The 26,332-nt window shown below is 48.4% G+C and overlaps 3 protein-coding genes and 1 long non-coding RNA gene across 4 annotated transcripts; all 4 read left to right on the top strand.

The window, feature by feature from the left end:
* The first annotated feature begins 8,292 nt into the window (after positions 1-8,292).
* LOC133273822 (acyl-coenzyme A thioesterase 6-like) lies at positions 8,293-12,899 on the top strand. The gene is given in 4 exon segments (XM_061462406.1): positions 8,293-8,781; positions 11,502-11,707; positions 12,326-12,696; positions 12,698-12,899. Coding segments are annotated over 4 exon segments (1,266 nt in total). The 5' UTR covers positions 8,293-8,294.
* A 2,652-nt stretch (positions 12,900-15,551) lies between these two features.
* On the top strand, positions 15,552-17,375 carry LOC133274013 (acyl-coenzyme A thioesterase 1-like). Its single transcript, XM_061462760.1, is given in 3 exon segments — positions 15,552-15,557; positions 16,098-16,432; positions 16,434-17,375. Coding segments are annotated over 3 exon segments (720 nt in total). The 3' UTR covers positions 16,813-17,375.
* A 934-nt stretch (positions 17,376-18,309) lies between these two features.
* On the top strand, positions 18,310-24,302 carry LOC133273821 (acyl-coenzyme A thioesterase 5-like). Its single transcript, XM_061462404.1, has 3 exons — positions 18,310-19,083; positions 21,893-22,095; positions 23,452-24,302. Exons 1-3 carry the CDS (start codon positions 18,549-18,551, stop codon positions 24,025-24,027), a joined length of 1,314 nt encoding a protein of 437 aa, XP_061318388.1. The 5' UTR covers positions 18,310-18,548; the 3' UTR covers positions 24,028-24,302.
* A 3-nt stretch (positions 24,303-24,305) lies between these two features.
* LOC133273823 (uncharacterized) lies at positions 24,306-26,292 on the top strand. The gene is made up of 2 exons (XR_009744940.1): positions 24,306-25,317; positions 25,426-26,292. It is a non-coding gene; the product is annotated as an uncharacterized LOC133273823 (long non-coding RNA).
* Positions 26,293-26,332: the final 40 nt, after the last annotated feature.

Here is a 26,332-nt window from a genome sequence, read left to right as displayed (position 1 = left end):
CAGTCTTTCGTATGCCCTCTCCTCATGGCCCAGTCCCTCGCGGGAGATGGGAACCGCACTACTAAGAGGTCCACACTCGCTTCGTCCGCACTTGGACGTCTCACTCATGCACACACCGCAATCCCAACCGAACGGATCTCAGTTTCACAATATACTCATGTCCTCGTTTCTGTCCTCTTCGTTCGGGCTTCGGGCACAAAATTAAGGGGTTGCCGGCTTCATCTTTTATCTGCTATCGAATTTTGGGTTCGTCAGTGGAGAAGCTGGCAGAATGAACCACAAACAGGGGGCCACTACTGAGAGTGGGGTGCCCCCCCTAGAATGTGAGTCCCGTCAGAATTTCTCCGAGTCACGGCATCAATTTGTTATCAATATTGTAGCCAATTTCGGTTTAAAGTATAAGTTTTATTAAACTGAGTAAGCGATAGCAGCTAAAACAGCGCCGGGCGCGCTGCGGAGTCCTCCGCTCCGCCCAAGACGCGCACACGCGGTCCCTCGGAGGCGGTCCTTTATCTTTTTCGGTTCAAGGCCCCAGCCAATCCTGTCGCCCCTCCTCACTCGGATGTTGACATGGCTCTTCCCCATTGGTTCCCTTTGTTGCAGGGGTCTCATTACCGAGAAGTTTCGGGAAGTTTCCAGAAGCTCCCAGAGGCTTCCAGAAGCGTCCACTGGAGCCTCCTCACCGTCGCAGCGCCCTCCCCTCCCCTCAAGCGTTGCAACAAGACACCACTTTGAGCCACCCAGCCCCCTTTTCTCTCTCACAATCCTGTGCAACAATACAACTGACCTCCCCCCCATTACTTACAGAGTACAACAGAGTCAAAAAGGAGTATTGATTCACATAACGACAGCCACAGAGAGCCTCCCTCCACCCAAACTTCTTCATGAACAAACCCCACACAATACACCTGGTAAGAATTGAACGATCAATAACGGCCTTAGAAAAATCCATTAGATCGCTGTCAGAAGTGGTCTTACAAAACTGAAGAGGACTAGAGGAACATTGAAAAGAATCATTTCAGGCAATATTGTTCTTCATCTTGTCTGCTCCACGAGAAGGCATCTTTCTGTTGATATACATGGATAAGCAGGAGGTCTTTTTGAGCTGTCTCTCAGCCCTGTTTTCTGCACCTGGACGTCCACACTGGCGAACGGCAGCCTTTTGCTCCTGCCAGGTTTCGTAGTGGATGTTGTCAGTGCTGGCTGACACCTGTAGGCCTGCTCTAGCATGGGTAAGGCACTCTCTCTTGGCTTGGATAAGAAGATCACATGCAGAGCAGGAGGGAGGGAGAGATGCAAGTCTTGGAGCAGCCATGCCAACCTGCTCAGCTGCCTGCATCTCTGCACCCGCATGCTGGCGGGCACAGGCTTTTCCAGCTATGCCTTGAAGACAGTGGTGATGCACCTCCTCACCACCACACCCTTGTCAGGCTGGCGCAGCACACATTTCCTGCAGCGGCTGAGTGACATCACGAGGTACCTGTGCCTCAGGAGAAGAATCGCCTCAACCACTTCTTCTTTGATTGCTGGAGTCCCCAGGAAGATGAGCCTGTCTACCGTTTGCTCGTGCCCCTGAAGCCCCCCCCCCGTGGCCACACCTTCTGCCTGGAGCCAGGCTCCGTGGCAAACGAGTCCCGCATCCGTGTGGAGCTGGAGTGCACATGCACTGCTCAGCAGACGGTGGGGCGCATGCGGTGCTTCCTTCACAAGCCCAAGGAGCAGCTCAGGAAGAAGCAGAAGCCCAGCCTCCTGCACACCCTCTGCACCAGCTCCTGTCTAGATGCGCAGAAAACTGCTCGCTGGTTCCAGGATTTGTTGAGGGAAAACAAGGCAATCTTGGGTCAGCTACGTTCACGTTACTACATTCTGACCGTGCTGCCCTCCAGACGCTCCTGCAAAGTGGCAATTGAGCATATCTCTGGGAGAACCACGCTCGTTGAGATGATCTTTGTCGTGCAGGTGGGCAACTCAGACATCTTCATGAGCAGCCAGGCAAGAGAGGGTGTCTTCAGCCCAAGCACAACGTGGACACTGACCTGCGCCTGGGCAGAGGCGAAGTTCTTGAGGCTGATGCTCGATCAGAGCCCAGACGACACCTTGCTCAGCTGCCTGCATCTCTACACCCGCATGCTGGCGGGCACAGGCTTTTCCCGCTATGCCTTTAAGACGGTGGTGATGCACCTCCTCACCACCACACCCCTGTCAGGCCTCTCCCGTGCCATGGCCCCATGTGCCCACCCCAGCAAAGGGTAGCAGCAGCCTCTCTTGGGATGCCCCCACTGCATTACACTGGCTCCCATCCCACATGAGCTTCTGCAGAACACCTTCCCCATGGGGAAGGTGGGGCCCAGGCCCTAGATGTGCTGCCTCACTGGACTTCTGTGTCAGGGGGTGCTGAAGGAGCTGGGGCCAGAGGGAAGTGGTGAGAGAGTCTGTGCCAGACCTTGCCATGCTGCCCCACCACTGTCCCCAGGCCTGCAGATGGCCCCATGTGAACCAGGTTGCAGGCTCACAGGCTGGGGACAAGTGGGAGCTTCCCTGTCCTCCAGCACAGCACTGGCTCCATGACGGTGACGCTCTGCCGCATGTGGGATCGCGTTCCCTGGGTGAGCTGTCTGGGTTGTCCAGGGGAATCACCCCATCCCAAACTGCTCCTGCTCTGATTGAGCACTTTCAGGCTGCTGGGAACAGCCACATGGGTCAGGGAAAGGAAGCTGGCAGTCCCACCCCACCAACCCCTCTCCATGACTGGCTGCCCAAGCACAGGAGCCACGACACCCAGCTTAAATACAATGGTGATACAGCTGAGTGGACCATAGGAGCAGCTGCTGCTCAGTGTGTTGCCAATTAATTTGCAGTCATTTAGCAGCTTGAAGGTAAACTGCTACCAGGTTTGGTCATGTCTTTTCCCCAAAGATGCCCCTCTGCAGTTCCTGTTGTGTATCTGCCTCTAGACTAGAGGAACATTGAAAAGAGTCATTTCAGGCAATATTGTTCTTCATCTTGTCTGCTCCACGAGAAGGCATCTTTCTGTTGATATACATGGATAAGCAGGAGGTCTTTTTGAGCTGTCTCTCAGCCCTGTTTTCTGCACCTGGACGTCCACACTGGCGAACGGCAGCCTTTTGCTCCTGCCAGGTTTCGTAGTGGATGTTGTCAGTGCTGGCTGACACCTGTAGGCCTGCCCTAGCATGGGTAAGGCACTCTCTCTTGGCTTGGATAAGAAGAGCACATGCAGAGTGGGAGGGAGGGAGAGATGCAAGTCTTGGAGCAGCCATGCCAACCTGCTCAGCTGCCTGCATCTCTGCACCCGCATGCTGGCGGGCACAGGCTTTTCCCGCTATGCCTTGAAGACAGTGGTGATGCACCTCCTCACCACCACACCCCTGTCAGGCTGGCGCAGCACACATTTCCTGCAGCGGCTGAGTGACATCACGAGGTACCTGTGCCTCAGGAGAAGAATCGCCTCAACCACTTCTTCTTTGATTGCTGGAGTCCCCAGGAAGATGAGCCTGTGTACCGTTTGCTCATGCGTATTATGAAAAGAATCCTCACAGAGATGGCGGTCAAGCAGTGGAACAAAGTCCCCAAAGGAAACGGTGATGTCCCCAAGCCTGTTGGCATTCCATTAGCAAATGGACAATGCTCTTAGATACATGAGAGGGATGGGTAGTGAACGGAGATAAATCTAGTTGGCAGCTTGTAATGTGTGGGGTTTGTTCATGAAGAAGTTTGGGGGGAGGGAGGCTCTCTGTGGCTGTCGTTATGTGAAACAATACTCCTTTTTGACTCTGTAACTGTTGTACTCTGTAAGTAATGGGGGGGAGGTCAGTTGTATTGTTGCACAGGATTGTGAGAGAGAAAAGGGGGCTGGGTGGCTCAAAGCGGTGTCTTGTTGCAACGCTGGAGGGGTGGGGAGGGCGCTGCGACGGTGAGGAGGCTCCAGTGGACGCTTCTGGAAGCCTCTGGGAGCTTCTGGAAACTTCCCGAAACTTCTCGGTAATGAGACCCCTGCAACAATGGGAACGAGCCATGTCAACATCCGAGTGAGGAGGGGCGACAGGATTGGCTGGGGCCTTGAACCGAAAAAGAAAGGACCACCTCCGAGGGACCGCGTGTGCGCGTCTTGGGCGGAGCGGAGGACTCCCCGGTGCACCCAGCGCTGTTTTAGCTGCTATCGCTTACTCAGTTTAATAAAATTTATACTTTAAACCAAAATTGGCTACAATATTGATAACAAGCTGGTTAAAAGTGGTGCTCGCCAGGGCACGGTGTTGGGGTTGTGCCCAGTTATGTTTAATATCCTTATTAATGAGCTGGATGAGGGGATCGAGTGCAGCATCGGCAAGTTTGTGTTCTCACCCTGCATCGCGGCCCTGGCTGCGAGCACCTTGGGCAGGGCACGCCGCTGCTGCCACCGGGCACGGGCACCACAGCAGACCTCCCACGCCTGGCCCCGGCCCTGAGGCGAGCGCTCACCCGCCCGCCGGCTGCCCTCCTCAACGGCCGCGCCGCGCTCCCTGCGAGGATTTTCCCCGCTGAGGGAGGGGCCGCCCCTGCTGGCTCCGCCCCCTGTGAGTCCCTGCTCGCGTCAGCTGAGCTGCCGCCTCCTGGGCAGGTCCTGTGGTGGGGTTGAGGCTCCCTCGGTGGCTCTCACCGCTCATAAGCTGACGCTCCCGGACGGTGAGCTTCATTCCACCTGCTCAGGTGTTGAAGGCGTCCTCTCTGGGGCTGCTCACCTCAGTAAATGTTGCTCACCTCGGCAACGTATGTGTGCAATCAAGTACAAAGCGGAGCGTCAAAACTAAGTTCACCCAATTCCCTTGATTTCTGAGGTGTCTTAAATGAGAGCTGTTTTTTGGAGCACGCATCTTCTACGGCTTTTGATAATACTGGATCCAAAGGTACCCTTCTTGGGTACCGATGATTCTACAGTGCAGTGTGCTGATAAAGAAAAAACAGGCAATTGCTTGATTTCACAATGTTTTATAGCAGTAACAATTTCCCATTCCCACACACAGATCACAGCCTCTAATCAGAGACTTCTCCCATCAAAGAGAAGGAGGGAGGGTTGTTGACCAGCCCATGTTGCTCCACCGCAGCAGATGCACAAGCTAGAATAGCCTTGAGCCTAGTGACAATGTGTATGCTTGTCAGAGCCCTCATTAAACCTGATATCACACTTTATCACTGAGGATCTGGCACTGGAGAGGAAAACATGTTCAGACAACTGGCATTGTGATCTTTTCTATACTTACATATTGAAGATCTCCTTGGGATATATTCACCAGGAAAACAGAGGAGACTCATCATTTTCACAGCTGCCCCTTGTTGTCTGCACTAGAGATGCCATGGCTTAGTGGACTGCCAGGGACATTTGGTGTTTGGGTCATATGGCAGCAAGAGCCAGATGTGCAACTGCATGTGGTAACAGCCCCTTGGCTCCAGCAACGGCAGCCATCACCCCTATGTACTTAGTGCAATCAATCTCTCAGTGTACCTGAGTCCAGCTAAGAAGTTGTGCTGACATTTGCCTTGTGTGGTGTTCAGTTCAGCTTTAGTTGACTAAGTCTTCAACATGCCTCTGAAGTGTGAGAAATGGTCTCTAGATAAAACTTTTCTTCTAAAAGCTCAGGGTAGATACAGCAGTGAAACAGCTATTTATTAATGTTTTTGCAAAAACGGGTGTCCTAGCAAGTAGGCACACACATCAAAGGCAGAACTTTGATATGCATTTCCTATCCTGTCCTCAACTTCCCTCCCTTGATTCCACATTGGTTGGGTACTCCAAGGTTTACAGCCTATCCAAAGCATATAATCTACATCCTAACTGTCACCTTCTGTTTACATCTTCCCTTACTCGGTTTTGTATGCCCCTTTGTCTTAGTTATTTATCTCCTTTTATGGTTCAATTTCATGACTCTCTAGCAGACATATGGTACCCCAACTTACTGTTTAACTACAGAACCAGTTTGCACTGCCTTAGTTTCATAGGTTATACAAAGATAGCATTTTTTTTCAACCACAGAATGTGTCGGTTGCCCAAACATGATATTGTCTTTAACTACAGAGTGTGTCTGTTTAAGTCATGGTATTTCAAACCCTTTTTTTGGTTCCCTTAGTAACGTAGCCCCAGCCCCAATATTGCAAAGCCTTAAGATTACAAAGCCTTAATATTGCAAAGATCCATCCTCAGTATGGGGAAACAACATTATTTCTCTCACATGAAGTATTCTAGAGACCTCTTTTCTTGACAGGCACTTCATTCCTGGCAGGCAGATCACTTCTGCAATGGCAAGTGTTTTGTTAATCAAACCAGAAAAATATTTGCTATCTCAAAAAAAGTCAATGCTAGACGTATTTTTTGTTTATGGAATTAATATTGATCACACCTGCACTGGTATAACCCCAATAACATGGCTTGATATACCTACAGTTTTAAGTTAAATTTGGTTCATATTTTCTGTCATTTCCCTGGTCTTTTTTGATCAGGCGTTGAGAAAAGGGACAACATTTGAATTGATCTTAATATGCAGCATGCCCATTTATCTCACTGGTGGCCTGTGAACTTTAAATATACTCTTCATATAACTGTGGTTGCCCCATGCAAATGCCATCTGCAGCTGTACTTTAAAGCAACCTCCACCATATGCATCTTTTGGTGTAGAGATTTCACCACATTTGCAATTAATGTCTTATCACAAATGAAAACATCTTTGCTGATGTGCAATATGGAGTGCAATATGGGGTGTTAGAAAAAGTAGTGGTGCTGGTATCTCTGGTTAAGAGCTCCAGGCTGCAGTGAGACAGACCTTCTCTCTGGAAGAGCTCTGTCTTTTGTGCCTTGGATTCACCTCTCCTCTGCGAAGGATGTGGTCTGCCTGGCAACTTCCACTTCTGGCCCCGATACGGTCTGGTCATCTGGGAAGCTGCTGTGAACTCTTCTCTCAAAGGATACACACCTGCTGCTTTGTGTTTGGACTGCAAAATTTCTGTAAGAGATAAGAACTGATAAGAGAATTAGTACCAAATGAAACTCCCAGGCCCTTCCCTACCTGGAGTATTTTGTAATCCATGTTCCCAACTGGGCAAGCCAAAACCCATGGGCCTGCCCTAGTATGGGTAAGGCACTCTGTCTCAGCTGAGCAAGAACAGCACATGGCAGAGCATGAGGGAGGGAGAGATGCAGGTCTTTGGAGCAGCCATGCCAACAGCTGTCATCTGCCAATAAGCACAAGACCTGAAGTCCCAGGAGATGCCAGGATAGTGGCACTGGGCTCGTGGGCTGTCTGTCCCCTGAGATACTCCTAGGCCATGGCCCTGTGAGCCCACAGTAGCACAGGGCCAACACCCGCCCCTCTTGGCATGGGTCCACTGAGTAAGGTGGGTTCCTGTCCCAGGGGGTAGGTGGCTCCTGAGCCCTAAAGGTGCTCCCTGCCTGCCTCCCTGCTCGAGCTGCAGCCCCACACCAGATAGGGAGCACAGGGTCCCCATGGGACTCCACCTTGCAGTTCCTGCTGCTGCAGGAGACCTGTGTCCACGTGCCCTGTCATGAACAGGAGCTGGAGTAGAGGAGACTGGAGAGGCGCTCTGTGCCATACCCTGCCATGCTGCCCCACTGCTATCCCAATGCAGCTGCCACAGGGGTGGCCTTTCTGCTGGCAGCAGTCCATGGGGGTGGCAGGAGCAAGCTGCTAAAATGCTCCCAGACTGTGGTGCCAATTGTCTGCAGGTCTGCATGCAGCAAAGCAATAACCTCTTCTGAAGGGATCATGCAGTTCAGCCAAGTTTGGGAGAGGAAAGGCAGAGCCTGTGAGAGAAGCTCAAGGAGGAGAGCTGCATCTGGGTCCAGACCTGCAAGGACAGTCACCAGGATGCCTGTTTAGAGACCTGCTACCACAGCAGATAAGTGCAGTGTTTGTTAACGTGCCTGGGCAGCATTACCACCCTTTGGAGATGCTTCCACAAAGTCAGAGGACTGGTGTGCCAATACCACCCTGCCATGGGCACTGAGAGGGCTGCAGCCAGCGGTGGCTCCAGGCAGCCTTGATATCTCCCATCACTGCATGGGCCCACACAGCTCCTGCCCTAATTCTGCTTCGCCTGTGTGTGTGAAGCTGCACTGGTAGGAGAAGCCTCATCTTGAATGCAGAGACAGTGAAGGCATCAACACAGGAGCCATGTGGCAGGTGGCAGGTGACAGGCTCCCTGTGCCGGGCCGGCTCCCGTGGCTGGCAGAGGCGGCTGCCCTGGCCCAGGCCCGCACGGAGCCCTGTGATAGGCCTCCCCCTGCGATGGCCTCCCCCTGCAGCCTCTCCTCGGCGGCCCCCTCCATCCGCCTCTCGCCCGCCACCTGTAGCCTCTTCGACGAGCCGCTGGCCATCGCCGTGCAGGGCCTGGGCCCGCGGCAGCCGATCACGCTGCGGGCGTCCTTGCGGGACGAGACGGGCAAGCTCTTCCAGACCTGCGCCCGCTACCAAGCCGGCTACGACAGGGAGCTGGACCTCGCCCGCTGCCCCGCTCTGCCGGGAGGCAGCTTCTGCGGCCTGGAGCCCATGGGGCTGCTCTGGGCTTTGCAGCCCCAGAAGCCCTTCTGGCGGCTGGTGAAGCGGAACGTGCAGACCCCCTTCGTCCTGGAGCTGGACGTGTTTGATGGACACGGGGACCCTCCCGGGCAGCTCCTGGCCCAGGCACAGCACGAGCGGGCGTGCCTTCAGGATGGGGTGTGCAGAGTCCCGGTCCGAGAGGGGAGGATTCGGGCAACGCTTTTCCTGCCTCCTGGTGAGTACTGGCCATGGCCGTCCTGTTCTCTAAACAGGGACTCTTCACCAGAGACTGTAGTAATGGGACAAGGAGGGATGGTTTCAAACTTGAACAGGGGAGATTTAGCTGGGATGTAAGGAAGAAGGTGAGGCACTGGAACAAGCTGCCCAAGGAAATTGTGAATGCTCCATCCCTAGCAGTGTTCAAGGCCAGGTTGGATGGGGCCTTGAGCAACCTGGTCTATTGGAAGGTGTTGGAGGGCTGGAACTCAATGATCTTAAGGTCTTTCCAACACTAACCATTCTATGATTCTAAGAAACCAACATTCTGTCCAGGCAAGCTGTTCCATAACCTCTGTAGAGGAGTCCATGAAAGCCTGTCCTTTCTTCCCCTACTCCCACCTGCCTGCACCACTGACCAACCTAACATTCCCAATCCACCTGCCTGTGTGGATGCCAGGACATGACTGCAGAAAGCAGGCAGAGGAATAACCCTTCTTGCCCAGAGCTTGAAGTTTATAAACATGGAGAAAAGCACAGCAAGTCAAAGTGAGTGTGCCAGGAGGGCTGCTAGAGACTAAAAGCTAGAGAAGAGAGTGGGCGAGAGGGACTCTGTGCCTGTCCTGGGCAGTCCTCCTCAATGGGAGGGTTTTGGGGATCCTCCTTCTCCCCCAGCACAGCAGCAACTAACTATATGGTCCACTGTGTTGGGGTCCCTGTGGACATCATCAGTTTGTGAAAGGGGAAGGAGCAGGGACTCAAGAACATTTACAGGGATGAAACCTTTCCAGCAGGAAAAGACAATCATTTAATTGCTCTGGAAAAGGTGCAGAGCACCTTTCTGAAGTGTAAGCATTGCCCAAGATGCCACCAGCCTGCACCATCTTCTGGGCAGCTACATGTAGACTTCCCTGCCAGAGTACAGGGTGTGGGAGGGTTGATTCCACACCTCAGCATTTCACCCACAGCAGGGCCAGGGCTCCCTGCCTCACCTCTGCCCCATCTGCTGAATAGGAGGTGGAAGAAGCCATCTTCATACTTTTTTTTTTTTTTTTGTATCCAAACTGTCCTGCTTCCCTGAAGCTGAGAGTCCCTCTGCTCCAGCAAGCCCGATGCTAGTGCATCTCCTCAGTGTCCCCCAGCACACTCCTTTTGTGTATGTTCTAAAATGATAGGCCCTTGCTGCACCACACCCTGGTGCTTTGAATTGTTTCCTATGCACAGGACAGAAAGAGTTTATTCTCATCCTGCTGCCACCACAGCCAATCTTCATCTTAGCAGGACTGTAAGCTTGGTCTGTAGGCAGTACTTCTGTTGCACAGCTGGAGAAGTGTTTTGCCACCATTCAAATTGTTCTGCACTGAGATACCCTCATTGTGAGTTTTGGTTCCTGAGAGCCCTCTCTGTGCCATACATCTCCACGTTAAGATTCAGGAGTTGGATACTCCTCAGCAAACCACCTAGGGCCACATAGTGATAGACAGCTCAAAGGATTTTTGCTATAGTACTGTCCCACCTCCCTTGAGCACTCCCATGGCCTTATTCAGCACCTTTTCTGTGCATGTTCAGTGCAAGCCCACAGTGTCCTGCTATGCTCAGCTGAACCATGGGCTACAGACAACTGCGCTTCTGGCCTCTGTACACAGCTACTGCTCTGAATGCTCAGAGTCTCTGGAGAACCAGCAGATGTGCTGTTGCCTGCATGCAAACAGCAGCTGAAGGAAGTGCACAGCACTGCTTGGGATGGTAAGTCTCTCCCTGGCCCAAGGCAGAGAGCAAGCAGGTGCTGTGTGTTCCCCTCTTCTCCATGATCCCCAGCAGCATGTCCCCACCTTCCACCTGCAGCCCTATTTGAGAATGCACAGACTACCATGGTGCAGGGCAGGACACCCCTGAACAGTTGAGAGACATGGCCACGCTCAGGCCTGTGGCTCTCCTGAAGCCAAGAGTAGGGGTGAGCTGGGTCTTACATACTCCTCAACATGGCTAGGGACACTCTTTCTGGCCTGGGGAGCTTCCTTGGGCCCTACAGCCCCAAAACCCATTGGACTATAGTAATGCAACATGCAGAGCACTCTCTTCCCTTGCACTGGGTGGTCAGGAGCAGGATTTTCACAGGATGAGAAAAAAAAGGATGCTGGGCCAAAAGTGAAAGATCCAAACAACAATTTTCCCATCACCCAGTGAGATACCCATGGCATCCTGTGCAGAATTTGATAGTGATCACAGCCAGAGACATGACCCCAAAGAGCTGGTTTGGTGGATTCCACTTAACACTTTTCAAGGGATCCCAGATGTTCAACAGCCACAATACCAACACAAATGCTTACAGTTTCTATTTGAAAATATTACATCTATTAAATCATGATACCTTGAAGATTTTTACATTGCTATATGAAGTGATCATTGGTACAAGGCTGCTTACAGGGAGAAGTTGGCCTTCACCAGTCTCTGTCTGTTGGCCCTAAGCTCAATGCAAAAATACTGCTGATTCCTGAAACAAATAAGGGTTTGGACCTTACCCAAGAGGTACTTCTGCTCCTGAGCCTTTTTTCCTCTGCAACATACTCTAAGGTTTTTTCAGCTGCTGGCATCACATACCTGAGTCACTGATTGTGTCCTTTCCCCCAAAAAGATGCTTTACTGCAGTTCCTGTTGTATACCTCGTTTTATGCCTTCTAAACCAGAAAAACTGAGAGGAATTATTTTAGGCAATACTCTTTGTCTTGTCTGCTCCAGGAGAAGAACTCTTTCCAGGGGTCATCAACATACATGGATACACAGGAGGAGATCTTTTTGACCACAGAGCCGGCCTGCTGGCCAACCACAGCTTTGCCACATGGGCCCTGGCTTATTACCAATAAGAGGAGCTGCCCCAGGAGCCAACTGAAATCCACATGGAATATTTTGAAGAGGCACTGAATTATATGCTGCAGCACCCACAGGTAGGATCACCCTCTATGTCCCTTGGGCTCCAGGGAGCACTTCTCCAAAGTGTCTGTCAATTTGCCTGAGTTACCTCTGGAGGAAGCTGCTGAAATACTCGCCTGGAGTGGCTGGCATCTGCCAGGAGTTTGAGTGTCTGAGTTCTAGGAAAGAAGAAAGGTCAAACAGGTACACAATGGAAGGGTGGTGGAGAGAGATCACAAAGAAACCTCCCAAGAGGCAGCTAAGACATAACAAAGCAGGAAGGCTGTGCAGGAGGGAGCCTTCATGAATTGCCACCAATCTCCTCCTACAGTTTCAAAAATGAAAAGTAAAGAGCATCTGCCAGTGTCTTAAGACTGATAACTTTTAGCTCTGTCCTACAACCTATATTCAAATCAGTAAAATCATGTTCCCCCTCTCTTGCCTGATGTCAGTGCAGCAGGGAACATTACCAAAGACAGCAGTTTGAAGAGGGTGAGGTGCTTGGTACTTGTCCAGAAGAAACACTAATCATTGCCATCACCTCCTTCATGGTGTTTTGTGCAAACTCTTATCATTATACAATGTTCTTCTCCAGGAATTAGCTGCTGTGTTTTTCAGCTCGGTACTAATGAGGATTTGTGCCTCTCTACCAGGTGAAGGCATCAGGGGTTGGCCTGCTCAGTTACTCCAAAGGAGCTGATCTGTGTCTCACCATGGCCGCCTTCCTCAAGAACATCACTGTCGTTGGTTCCCTCAATGGCTCTATGGCCATTACAATTGTTCCTCTGTGTTACAAAGATAAAACCATCCCTGTTTTGGTCATCGATGAACAACAGGTCAAGGTCATTGATTCCAATATTCTTGATTTAACTGACATCTTCATGAGCCCCTTTCAAGCCTCTGGCAACCAAAGCCTGATCCCACTAGAGAAAGCTGAGGCACAGTTACTATTCATTGTGTGACAAGATGACCAGTTTTCTAAAAGTGTCTATTGTGCTACTGAAGTCTGCAAGCTTCTGCAGGCAAGGGAAGGAAAACTTTAAGATTCAATCCTACCCTGGAACAGGGCATTGCATTGACGCTCCCTTTTTCCCTTTGTCCCCCATAGGAAACCATCCCATTCTTCACAAGCAGGCAGTCATGGGTGGGGAGCCTGGGGCTCATTCCAGAGCCCAGCTTCATGCCTGGCCACAGATCCAGGCTTTTTTTCCACAAATACTTAAATGACAACTGATGTGCAAAAAAAAAAGAACATGCAAGCAACACACAACTTGGAACAACCAGATCTGCTAAATTCTTTCACATTTATCAGGTCAAACCTTGTTCACAGCTGTATCAGTACAACTACAGTATCTTCCATGACTTTGCACATCCATAACTCAGAAAAGAACTGGGTTTGCTTTTTCAGTTTTCCCTGAACTTTTGTTGCTCAAGGAATGGATGATAGATTTGCATTAGCCTTGATAAAACAGATCATATGCACAGCTAAATTTCTCAGGTGATTTCTATTTTTCTAATACTGGACAGTACTTTGCATATCACTCTGGTCTCTACATACATACATACATACTTGGGTGACATGGGTTAGTGAGGTGTCCCTGCCCATGGCAGGGGGGGTGGAACTAGATGATCTCAAGGTCCTTTCCAACCCTAACTATTCTATGATTCTATACACTATCCTCAGCTCGTACTTTGAAGCAACACCTCTCAAATGCTGAATTTTGGAGTAGGGATTTCACCACTCTTATGGTGACTACCTCATTGCAAATGGAAATATCTCTAATCTTTATGCTGCTGGAAGTGTGTAAGAATGGGTGCTATACCAAGATGCCAGGATATCTCTAGTTAACCCTCAGGAAGGTTAGTTTGCCCTCTATGCCTTCTTTCCATCTTCCCCTCAGAAGGAAGTGCTCTGGCCCCAAAATGTCATGTAAATAGCCATTCTGATAAATTTACATCCATTGTGATTTTCCTCCACCCAATATGGAACTTTTTCAGCTTTGTTACTAGGGTGAGAATTGTAATAAAGAGACCAAGATTTGAAAGCCATGTTGTTATTTGCTGTGCTTTGGTTAGAAGCAGGGAAATTTGCATCTTGACCATTCTCATTCCAGGGTGGAACCTGCAGGAGCTTGGGAGCTGACACATAGCCCCCTTACCTTCACTGTCTTAGGGCACCAAGTGTGGAGGAGTGGTGTTGCTTAAGCCTTCAGGGCCCTTTCCCTGAGCATCTGCTCCAGCATAAGGTGATCAAATCAATCTGGTGATCAAATCCAGTGCTGCAAGCCAAGAAGTGTTGTTCTCAATAACAGAAGTTGCCATACATGAGGGCTGGGTACCAGACAACATACCCAAGTGGTAGATGCCAAAGTACCCCACCTGTTTAGGAGAAGCAGGGCAATCTCCACAGTGAGGGAAAGACTGTTGAAACTACCCAATACCTCTGATCACTTAGTATTTCAAAGTAGGACAATGCTGAGAATTCCCTCAGATGCTTCCACTTGTTTCACACCACTAAGTCAGACACGGGGAGCTCTGAGCAAGAGGTACCTCTACTTGCATATCCCAGGAACAGTCAGAGAGCATGAGGAAGCAGTTCTCCCTTTGCAGGTCTCTTTGGAGCAAATACCCAGCTCTGGGTACGACGGACAGAATGACTGCCTTTTAAAACCCTTGTACAATCCATTAGTGAAAGAGTCAGACGCTTCCTGACCTAAAATGTATGTGAAGGCATCCCTCCCTCATCCCTCTAGCACTCCTGACCATCCTCCCAGTTCCTATGGCTGTGCTGGTGCCAGGGCTGGGCAGAGCCTGGTGGGCAAGCCCTTCCCTGTTGTGGGTTAATGTGTGCTGTAGTCTCTTGCAGGAAATGGCCCCTTTCCAGGCATTATTGACTTGTGCAGAGTTGGAGGAGGACTCCTAGAATAGAGTATGCCTGCTGGCCAACTAGGGCTTTACTGTGCTGGCTCTGGCTTACTATGGCTATGAAGATCTTCCCAAACAGATGAAGGAACTCCACCTGGAATATTTTGAAGAAGCCGTAAACTATTTTTACAACACACCCAGGTTGGTTTGCTCATTGACACTGTCACTAGAGGGAACTCGTTAGTCAGGTCCTGTCAGACTGCAGGTGCGGCAGAGCTGCTGTACTTAAAATAGCACCTTCATTCAAGTTGGCTGTAATTAATTTGTTTTATATCTTTAACTCCCATTACAATGGTTCTCTAGTAGATTATTCCAATTCTTCCTTTTGAACTGGCCAGGTGACACAGTGACACATAGGTCACATACTGATAATTTCTGCTTCATTCAACCCAGTGTCATAACCAGGGTGGTAGTTGTCTGGAGGCTTACTGGACTTCCAGTTCTGCAACTCCTTCCAGGTAGCTGTGCATGACAGTAACTAGAATTGCACAAGGCAACACCTGGTTTCTCTGTAGGCCTTGAAATAAACACCTTCCTTGACCTCAGAAAGATGAGCAGTTGTTAAAGGTCTTGGTTGCTTTTCAGTTACCCTAACCCTAAATGTTTGTGCCACCTGTCTGCCCAAAAAACTCTGAAAAATGCTTCCCACGTATCCTTTTATCCCTGAGAGCATTACCGTAGCCTTCCATTAACACCTCCACTCATACCCTCACCATATTTTTAACATGTTGCAAAGTTTCAGCTATGTTTTCTAATTTCTCCCTTCCCATGTCTCAGTCAGTAGGTTTAGAGCCTATTAGGCTGGTGATAAGGTACAGAAGGTATTAAATTGTAATGCTGTCTCAGAGCCCGCTATACCCCTAAGGGTTTTTGTATATTGGAGCAGTTGTGATATTAGCTAACCTCCTTCCAGTATCCTTAGAACACTTCAGCAGCCTGTAAGATCATTTAGTCATGGAGGTAACCTATCCTAGACTGACTCCAGAGGACTGTACAATTCGCTTAGAAAAATGGGCTTATTAGGTTATATTTTTTTTAAGATACATTTTAATTAGTAATTACCTCACATACTTCCCCTTTCACTGTGAGTTAGACACCAAGCATACTAGACAAACAGGAGAGGGCTGATGTGGAGTCTGCTATTCCATTTTAGCTTCTTAATAGGGGACTCAAAGGCAGTGGTTGAATATAAGAAATATTCATATAAATATTATCATAATGGATGACAGTATCATAGTCATTGCTGATGCTGTTTTGCACTGATAGGAAGTATTTGTAGAAGAGGCCTCCTGTGCACCTTCCCCCTTCTCCCCTGAATTGCCGTATAAGAGAAGTGAATCTGGGGCTGCACATTGTATGCTTTTTACAAGCACAGCTGTACCCTCTGCATACGCTTCAGCACTGAGCCTTGTAGATTCATTGGGGTAATGCTGCAGTCTCAGCAGGGCTTATGATCATAAATCAAGCACAGAACAGTGCTCCAGGGTCCCTCAGACATAGGTGCTGCACACAGGACTTAGATGCCTGTACCTGGGGTTCCAGATTCAGGACAGACATGGCTGTGGACATGGCAACATTTTAAAGAAGTGGTTGTGGTTTCTCTTCTCTCCCTTCCAGGTTAAAGGCCCAGGGATTGGGTTGCTTGGAATTTCCAAAGGGGGCAAACTGTGTATCTCCATGGTCTCCTTCCTAAAGGGTATCACAGCCACTGCCCTTATAAACGGCTCAGTGGCAAATATGGGCGCAGTGCTCTGCTACAAGGACATCACCATTCCACCCCTCGGTTTCAGTCCAGAATGTGTCAAGATCAGCAAGTCTGGGATTGCTGATGTTGTCGAACAACCCACTAGAAGGGCCTGACCACCAAAGCTTCATCCCTTTGGAGAAGGCTGAGTGTCGTTTCTTGTTCATTGTTGGCCAGGATGATCACAACTGGAAAAGTGAATTCTTTGCAGTTGAGGGGAGCAAACGTTTGCAAGCTCACGGGAAGGAAAAGCCTGAGATAGTCTGCTATCCGGGAGCAGGGCACTACATTGAACCCCCTTTTTTCCCAATGTGTGCAGCCTCAATGCACCAGCTGGTTGGCAAGCCTGTGATTTGGAGAGGAGAGCCCAAGGCACACTGTGAGGCACAGGTAGACGCTTGGCAGCAGATCCAAGCTTTCTTCTGCAAACACCTCATGGGCAAGCCATCTGGAACATCTAGTAAGCTGTGATATGACTTAGGTTACTTTAGAGAGGAAAAGTCTGGTGTTTCAAATTTGTTTTGTTATATGCCTCTGAATGAGAACAAAGAACATCAGAGAATAAGTTGTTGGGTTTCTTGGGGGATGATAGTAAGTGAAGGCACGAGGGCTGCTTTCTTTTAACACCCTCCTCTAACATCATTTAGAGGTCTTAGTGCCATGCTATGTGTAGTATGGGATTACAAACTGTAGAAAAATGATGGTGGTAAGGTTGGATCTGCTTTGAATGTTAATTTCACTGGAAGGTAACTTACTCAAGCTGAGAACTGGGATGAGAATTTGCCTTGGTTTTCTTAGAAGAAACATTATGTTTGCCATTGTCCTTACCAGAGCTCTAGTTTTTCTGGAAGCAGCTATTCTGTCTTCCGGCCTCCACTAATCTTTCTCCCTGTGCACATTGTTGCTCCTTCCTCTTCTCCCGTATCACTGAGATGCATCTGCCTTAACACTTAGTATCTAGTATTTCATTCACCAAAAGAAGCAATACTGTGCCTGCATCTTCAGAGAATACATCTCCCATTTATAGCCAACAACATTCCATAGCCTAATGTGATGTTCTGCCACATGAACTAGAAATCAGACATTTATACAGTTTTGGAAGGTTCATAAGCATGAAGAAACAACAGAATTGGACCCATTAGCAGCTATACATGGAGCTGCTGGTGGGTATCTGTGGGGGTTGGAATGTATCAAAGCTGTGAGAGACCATGGGAAGGAGGAACTACAGCAGGCAATTAAGCGTGACCTGTCCCTGACTGGTACCTGGAAGACGCTGGAGCTGGCAAGGAACAAGGACGTCGGAACTGGAAAGAGGATGTCGATAAGAAAATCAGATGTACCTTTCACGTGATGTAACCGCAAGGCAAACACAGATGTGCTTGGCTAATTGCTTGGAAGTATATAAATATGACGTAATCTGTTCAATAAACAATCCGGCTTGCACTCTACCTCTGGGTCCATGCCTCCTTCCTCACAGGTATCTCCTCAGCAAGGCTGTATATCCCTGCGCAGGTCCACAGCACTGCTGGAAGGGTCGTTTCTCCCTGCTTGTATATTCCCTTTATGCCTCCACAGCTGCCTGCTTGGAAGCGCTGATAAAAATAGCAAGTCCGTGAAGCTGGCATGGCAGCTCCACAAGGCAGCTTTGCCTTGCCATGGAGTAGCGCCATGCAGGCAGGTTTGTGGCCCTGCGTCGCGTCTCCGTCCCGCCAGGCCACACAGGCCACATTCCCTGAGGAATGGGGACCAGCCGAACGCTTCTCAACCCCTGCCTAGGGATACCCCGTAACTCCTGGCACCCGAGTGCGAGGCTGAGGCGAGAAGCACTTGACTGTCGCTCGTGGGGTGCCGGTGCGTTGCGTTGTTGGATAGAAGTCAGGTTTTAACGCGTCAGTGCCGAGGTGGGTGGATGTGGTCTGGGCTGCTGTTCGTGTTGAGGTGAATTCTGCAGGTATGTTTATGCTGTTTGCGTTCCCTGTATTTGTAACGGATTAAAACCAAACGTTAGCCAGCGGCTCGCTGCTCAGGATGGACTGGGGGAGGCTCCGGGGGGCGGGAATGGCCGCGGGTGGGGATCGACCTCTCCCGCCCCGGCTCCGGGCGGGAGGGCCGGGGGCTCTGCTATCGATTGAGGCCGTCTGGACGGGGCGGCGGCAGCGCTACCGTTTCTGCCGTTGGCGCAGGGCTGCCGCCTAGCTGCCGCCATCATGTGGAGAGCTGTCGCTGTCGCGTCGACCCCGGTGCGGGCCTTGTTCCGCGCCCCTCGGCGACCGGCCGTAAGCATGGCCGTGTCCCCCGCCGCCGCGCTGGCGGACGAGCGGGTGGAGACACGGGTTGCGGGGCTGGGCCCGGGGCAGCCGGTGACCCTGCGGGCTGTGGCAGCGGATGAGCGCGGATGCCTCTTCCAGTCGTGCGCGCACTATCGGGCGGACGGCCGCGGCGAGCTGCACCTGGGCACGGACGCTTCGCAGGGCGGGGACTACACCGGCGTGGAGCCCATGGGGCTCTTCTGGAGCCTCTCCCCCGCCGGCATGGAGAGGCCTTACCAGCGGCTCGTTCCCCGCAGCACCGGCACCCCGATGAAGGTGGAGATGCTGGTGCACCAGGGCCATAGCCAGCCCGGCGCCTTCCCCGGGCCCGTGGTGGCCAAGGCCGAGGTGGAGAGGTGGTTTACGGCCCCCGGCGTGCGGAGGATCCGGCTGAAGGAGGGAAGAGTAAGGGGTTCTCTCTTCCTGCCGCCGGGTGAGTGCCCGGCCGGAGACCTTCATCCTGCGGCTGACGGGCCCCTGCTGTCTCTGGTCAGAGCAAGGAAAGTCTTTAAAAGAAACATATGCAAAGGGTATCACCCGGGAAATCCATATTCCGTAAGAGAGCTGAACGCCACCCTTTAGACAGGGCTTTTTTTCCTTGAAATCTGGCGGAGACGTTTCCGAAGGCTTCTCGCGACGCGTCCCGGCCCGGGTGTTGCACGGCCACACTGCCTGGTCCTCACCGGCAGCGCCGAGGAGGGCAGGCAGGGGCAGATGGCTCTTACGGGACAGAAGCTAAATGAGAATGGAGTTGTGAGTGTACAACGTAGCTGCTCTTGGTCTGTGTTTTTTCAGTAGGTTTGGTGTTTGCTCTGGATTTGCCAGAATCTGTAACACTGAAAAAATCTAATACCCTTCATTGTGTGAACCTGTGCTAAATCTCCCAAGGATTTTACCCTGAGCATGATCAAATTGAAAAGGCATTTTTCTTCCATGTGAAACACATGCCAGTAAGCAGAACAGTGGAAGAGATTCAAGAAAATACAAGTATTCCTCCTCTGTTACACCAGAGCCAAAGCTAAGTTAATAGTTGAGCTACTTCAGTTGTACTATGGTATAAAGGCAAAATAGATTTCTGAGCAAGTTCTACCTGTTCTGCTTGTGGGATGGTTGTGCTTTATGAGGTGTGATATTCTGATGGACTGGCAGTGCTGCTGGAAAATGAAACTTTACACTGATGATGGTGTGTGTATGCATAAGCCATGATTTAAACTTCTTGTATTTCCCTGAGTGTCATGCTACTAGAACTGCCCTCCCTATTGCCTCTAATTTGTAGCAGCTCTGTTAAGCAAATCCTGTGAATATCACTACAGTTATTAGGGATTTAAGTATTAGGGAATTATCTCCAAACCAATAATCTTTTTATCCATTTAGATAAGGATCCAGAGTCCACTGAAGAGGGGAGGAAAAAAAAAAAAGCAACAACAGAGATTGAACTTTGAATTTTGGTTCAAATGTTTAATCGGCATGCTGGGCTTTTCATCACCGAGATGTGGTTGTTTTGATATATCCTCCCTTAGAAGATGACCTGGATTTCTGCTGAGCTCAGCGGGAATCCAGAGATCTGAAAGATGGAACTGCATTTTTCCCTTCAGAAAGTGTAGTGTTGCAATAGCATGGCAAAATCTGGAATCATTGCTTAAGTGATACTGGCGCCCTTCTTGATGGAGGATCCAGTTACAGCATTGCTACCACACCTTTCTTTGCTCCTGGAATGGGAAAATGTTAATATTACTCAGATAGGAATGTTAAATGTGAACCAGTTTTAGTAAAAGTGAGATGACGTGAGAGGGCTTACGCTGTACTTTTGATATGAAAGAGGTTTCTCAATTCAGGCATAAGAGTTACAGAAAGGTTTTCTTTGTTTTTAAGCAATAGTAAAGTTGACTAGCCCATTTATTCTTTCTTTTGATGAGCTATGCAGAAACTGTATACTTGGGCATGTGTGGGCAGTCCAAGATCCTTGTGTAAGTTAAAGGTTGTCTTCATGAGAGAGAAGTACATTCATGCTTGACTGTGTTCCGATCACATGCTTGCTAGAAAGCTTTCCAGGTAGGGATGATAAATGAATGCACACTTTTTTTTCCTAGCCATCTAGGCTGACTGTTGTTAACTAAAGGTTACTGCTGATCATGGCATTATGATAAATTTATCCAGGCATATTTTCTCTCGAGTAGAATATTGAACTTCTGTGGAAAGTTACAGAACTGAAAGAAAAGGAGCCCAAAAGCATGTTTAAGTCCTTCTCTGACTTCCTAAGGCTTTAAGTTAGAAGATTTCCACCATCTAGTATGTCTCGTCCAAAACTTCCTTTTCTTAATCACCTTGAAAAGCCAGAGGGTCTTGCCTTTGTTGCACATAGGCAGTGCCAAAGTTAATGCATTCTTACTCAAGCATGTACTTTTTCTGCCAATATAATTGTAGCAAGCTGGATCCGTGCACATTGGTGGTGACATCTGGTGGCCAGGGGTCTTTCTTAGTTCCAACAGGTAGTGTAGTATCCTTAGCCTTTTAACTCAAGATCTGCTGGCATGGCATACAGTAATATCACAACACAATCTTGGCTGCAAAACCATGTTCATTTCAAGTTGTGGTTCTGATTGTTTCTGTAGGTTTGTGGGACTGATTGTACATGTCTGCACATATTTATCTGTGTATCAGTCACGCACACATAACCATACCCATACAGCTTTCTTCACATCTGCAGTAGCAGTTCTGCTGCCAAATGTTACAGTGCTGATGTTGAGATAGAGATATTAAGCCCAGTTGATTTCCTAGAGGAACAGGTGTCTCTTTCCTGTGCTTTGCTCAATGCACTTTATTCCAGAGTTTGTGTAAGTTTTGTAGGATTTACTTCCAGGGCTTAATGCTCTTGCCTCATTAGTAATGAGCTTGCATTTTGCTAATTAAGGTATGACTTCTTTGTGGGGAAAAGAGATGATTCAGGGTCTGATTGTTCTGAGGGAGGTAGGTTAAGACCACTGGAAAACGCATTTAAAAAAAAACCCAAGTTTAACTGTTCATGTATTTCTTACAGGAAGGTAAGAACGTGTTCATAGTTTGAAAAAGGCTGAAGTGGGCTACAGCACTGGTTCTCTTATGTGTACTGTGCAAATGGAAAAGTAATGAGTATTAACAGAAAATCTCTTAAGCCATCCATATTTTGTTGTTCACTCTTCACCAGATAGTTTTCAGTGTATCGTTTGATAACTTGTCCTCTATACCCCTTCTTTTTAATATAGGGGATGGCCCCTTTCCAGGAGTGATCGACATGTATGGGGATGAAGGAGGTTTGGTTGAATTTAGATCCAGTCTCCTGGCTACCCGTGGCTTTGCTGCTCTTTCTCTGCCGTATTTTGACTTTGAAGATCTGCCTAAGGTCATGAAAGAATTCCAGCTTGAGTACTTTGAGGAGGCAGCTAGATTCCTACAGCGTCACCCCAAGGTGAGTGGAATGAGACACCTCAGTACAAGGGAGGATTCAGCAGTTACACCCAAGTGGTGGCAGTAGTGGTTTTGGAGTGTCAGTTTCTGCTGGGAAGGTTTAGGCCAAATAATGGAAAAAGTGTAGGTCCTGTGTAGGTTGATATGCATATGACTGCAGAGTGACTTCTAGCATGAGCTGGATATAAATTCATGCTGGAAACTAGATTTCTGATCATTAGAACATTCAAAAGGAGCGTGACCAGCAGGTTGAAGGAGGTGATCCTGCCCCTCTACTCTGCTCTCGTGAGACCTCACCTGGAGTATTGTGTACAGTTCTGGTGTCCTCAACATAAAAAGGACATGCAGCTGTTGGAACAAGTCCAGAGGAGGGCCACGAGGATGATCAGGGGGCTGGAGCACCTCCTGTATGAAGATAGGCTGAGGAAGTTGGGGCTTTTCCACCTGGAGAAGAGAAGGCTGCGTGGAGACCTCATAGCAGCCTTCAGTATCTGAAGGAGGCCCATAAGGATGCTGGGGAGGGACTCTTCATTAGGGACTGTAGTGACAGGACAAGGGGTAACAGGTTAAAACTTAAACAGGGGAAGTTTAGATTGGATATAAGGAGGAAGTTCTTTACTGTAAGGGTGGTGAGGCACTGGATTGGGTTGCCCAGGGAGGTTGTGAATGCTCCATCCCTGGCAGTGTTCAAGGCCAGGTTGGACAGAGCCTTGGGTGACATGGTTTGGAACTTGATGGTCTTAAGATCCTTTACAACCTTAACTATTCTGTGATTCTATGAAGTGCTGGAATAGCGTCTAAACAGGAGCAGTGGTGATAAAAGATTATTTAATTATTTTTTAAAATGAAAGCAGTTTAAGAGAAGATGGTACAAAGCTGTGCAATAGTCAGCAAAGGAATGGATTTGATGGCTTGGGATGTTGTTTTCAGGTTTACTTTCTGGGCTAGGAAAGGACAAGACTGAAAATTACTTATCCTTCAAATGTCATTTGTGAGGTTACTTTGTTTGCCTGAGACATGTGCTTGATTTTCCTGCTGCCTGTTTTAGGAAAAAGAGAAAATAGCATCAAAATAAGCAGTTAGGACTAGGTGAGGTCCAAATGATGGTATTTCTTGTGTCTGTGTTGTTTTATGGGATTTGCCAGCTCTTGTTGTCTCTGAAAAACAAGACACTAAACAGAGAGAGGAGCCAGGGTCCAGGCTGTAGCTTTCCCACAGGTCACATCAATAAGTAACCTATTTTTCAATTTTTTTTTAATAATACAACTCCAAAGGCATTTAATGGCTAAACCCATTATAATTTACACTTCCTTTATTCCTTTCTTCCCCTATTCCCCATCCCCTATCTTACCTGAAGGTGAAGGGACCAGGAGTTGGAGTGATTGGGACTGGGAAAGGGGCAGAATTAGCACTCTCCATGATCACCTTCCTGCCTGAAGTAGTGGCTGCTGTCTGTATCTCCGGCTGTAGTTCAAACACAGTTGCAGACCTCCATTATGGTGAGATGACTCTGCCTGGGCTGCGTTTCGATATGAAAAAGGTCAGTGTTTCTGACAATGGTGTATTTGACATTTTTGAAGCTCTGGATGACCCAACAAATCCTGCCAATTCTCCTTGCACGATCCCCATTGAAAAAGCAGAAGGTCACTTTCTCTTGGTGGTAGGGGAAGATGATCGTATGTGGAAGAGCTCCTTATATGCTGAGCTGGCAATTGGGCGTCTACGCCAGCATGGAAAAGAAAACTTTAAACTCCTGAGTTATCCAGGAGCTGGTCACCGAATTGATCCTCCCTCTACTCCATTTTGTCAGGTAGCTATGGATCGTGTCCTGGGCGTGCCTGTTCTGGGGGGTGGAGAGAGCAAAGCACATGCCCATGCACAGGAACACTCCTGGGGAAAGATTCAGGAGTTTTTGCGCTTGCATTTGGGATGAACACTTAACCACCTGCAAACTGTGGCAGAACTGCAGAGGACTGAGCTTGAGCCAACAAAATGACTGGTGAATTGGAGGGACTGACTGAGAAAAGCTTTGAAATGTGAAACAACCAAATGACTACTTAGCTACAAGCATAAATCCAAAAAGAAAGGGATTTCTTTGGGCTAGTTTAAGTTATTTTAACTGGGTACACAGAGATAAAGTGAAACAATGATAAATTGCACTGTAGTACAAATTTGACAGCCTGAATTGGTCATGATGTCAAGAAACAAGTACCTTTTTGCTTGCAGTATTTATGACTCGGAATTTAACAGCTAGCCTACACTCTCAGCAATTACAGACTGGATCACACATCAGAAATGATGGCACTGAATGATAAACTTTGCCATCAAAATGATGAATGATTCGGGCTTTTGGTCTTAAGTTACCTTAGCCCAGAACTCTCACATTACAGCCGTACACACTTTGGAAATGTTCCCTATATACATGAAGCTGGGGATATCTATTTATAAGGAGGCTAGTATACCTTGATCTTAGGTAGTGGTCTTCTGGTGACACCATCTGTTTCCAACAAAAACTCTAGTGTGGGAAAATGAAGAGAACTTCTTCTGTCATCCAGGGAGAATGGCAACACTAGCACTGTCTTGGATTAGGGATGTAACCATGTGTTCCTCTTATGTCTTGGACTGGCGTTTGACACTCAGTATTCAAATGCTGTTGTATAGGTTAAAGTATGGTTAAATTAGTTATGCTGCGTGCAGGTCTTAAATCTCTCCTCATTGCTTGTTTCAAACTAATAACACCTGTCATTTAGTTAGGGATTAATTACTTGTGGGACTCATTAGTTATGGTGTCAATGGATGCTGACAGTTGTTCTTAGGAAGGAAGTGGAGTTGAGAGAAAACCTAGTTAATAGAAGATTTAAGACTGACTGTAAAAAGCTGTCACCTTATGGCAATGATTAACTTATAATACTTAAAACCACAAACCGACACACTCCTCTGTCCCCATCATCCCTCCCCCCCCCCAAAAGAAAAAAAACCCAGACAAACCCAGGATATCTTTTCCGTGACTGCCTGAGATTGCTGAAGGTGGGATTTTTAATCCTAATGAATTTTTGGCTAGTGCCTGATTTTTCCCCACCATTTAGGCAGAAGGAAGCAACTTACTCCCAGATGAGTTGATCTCTCACAGGGGTCTCTCTGGAGTGGTGCCAGCATTGAAGGCCTGTTTAAGGAGGGCCTCTGTCAGTACAATTTCTCCTTCCAAGGTCATTTTGTCAGACCAGTTTGAGAGGAATATACAAAACCTTCATCTGAGACAGGCTTTGAAATGTGAAATAACCAAATGACTACTTAGCTACAAGTGTAAATCCAAAAAGAAAGGGATTTGTAGGAATCCAGGAAGATACAAAACCTTCATCTGTGGTACTCAGTTCTGCTTTGCTCTCAGGGATCTTTTCTCTCCAGTTAACTGTCATTATGCTGCTGTTCAGGTCTCATTAACTTTCTGCAACTCTTATTACTCCTTATCATTTGATTGAAGTCACATGTTCTCCAGACACCATCGCTGCCAATTGAACAATTTATCCATCCACTTCTTCCAAGAGAAGCTCCATCCTGCTCACTCCGCACAAAATGTCTTTATGCGCAGTCTCTCCAAACTCCCTCATTGGCTGAAGAGGCGTTTGCAGAGTCCTGGCTGGTGCTTGAACCTCCACTAAAACTGGCAGCCCAGGAAGTCCAGAACCACAGCCTGCTGTGACATGCGTGTTAGCGTCACCCATGGTTAGTACCCTGCCTTTTATTCAAGCTGCAGCCAGAGGAAAGGGTTGTCCAATGGTTTCTGTTTGGTCTGCTTCATCAGGTGCATCTTCAGTAGTTAGAGTGGTATTGTGGTAGAGCAGCACTCCCTCTAACCATGTTTTGTTACCCACCTGTGACTCCACACTACAGTCCTACCTCAGCATATCTGTTGCCATGAACAATTGTGAGCTGGAGGTTCAGGAAGTAAATGTTAAGTTGTTAATAAACCAAAAACCAGGTAGCTTGAAAGTCCTAGGACTTTGTTTCTAAAGCACAAGCCTTTAAAGTAATTCAGTGTTAGATGTTGTCAGATATATGCAATTTGAAAGAGAAAACACTATATAAAAAAAAGCAAGAATTTGATGTTATATTTTTGTTTCTGAACAGTTCATTTGTTTTGAAAGCTGAATGATATTTTTTTAAACAAAGGAGGAAAAATAAAAGACATGTAATTTTACTGTGAAGATCCTTTTGTGAACGGGTCAGGGTGCTCCTGG

The sequence above is a fragment of the Pezoporus flaviventris genome, unplaced genomic scaffold, assembly GCF_033815535.1.
Source record: "Pezoporus flaviventris isolate CSIRO_AGI_PZ_B2104156 unplaced genomic scaffold, CSIRO_AGI_Pfla_v1 ptg000035l, whole genome shotgun sequence".
NCBI lineage: Eukaryota > Metazoa > Chordata > Aves > Psittaciformes > Psittacidae > Pezoporus > Pezoporus flaviventris.
Note: the sequence above shows the minus strand (reverse complement) of the source record. Positions and strands in the feature narration are given on the sequence as shown.

What these genes read in the sequence shown, in the direction of transcription:
- LOC133273821 (XM_061462404.1), top strand. Translation starts at nt 18,549, where the DNA reads ATGTGGAGAGCTGTCGCTGTCGCGTCGACCCCGGTGCGGGCCTTGTTC. An exon ending in TTCTCTCTTCCTGCCGCCGG is followed by an intron (nt 19,084 to 21,892) that starts GTGAGTGCCCGG and finishes TTTTTAATATAG; the next exon opens with GGGATGGCCCCTTTCCAGGA. An exon ending in TCCTACAGCGTCACCCCAAG is followed by an intron (nt 22,096 to 23,451) that starts GTGAGTGGAATG and finishes TCTTACCTGAAG; the next exon opens with GTGAAGGGACCAGGAGTTGG.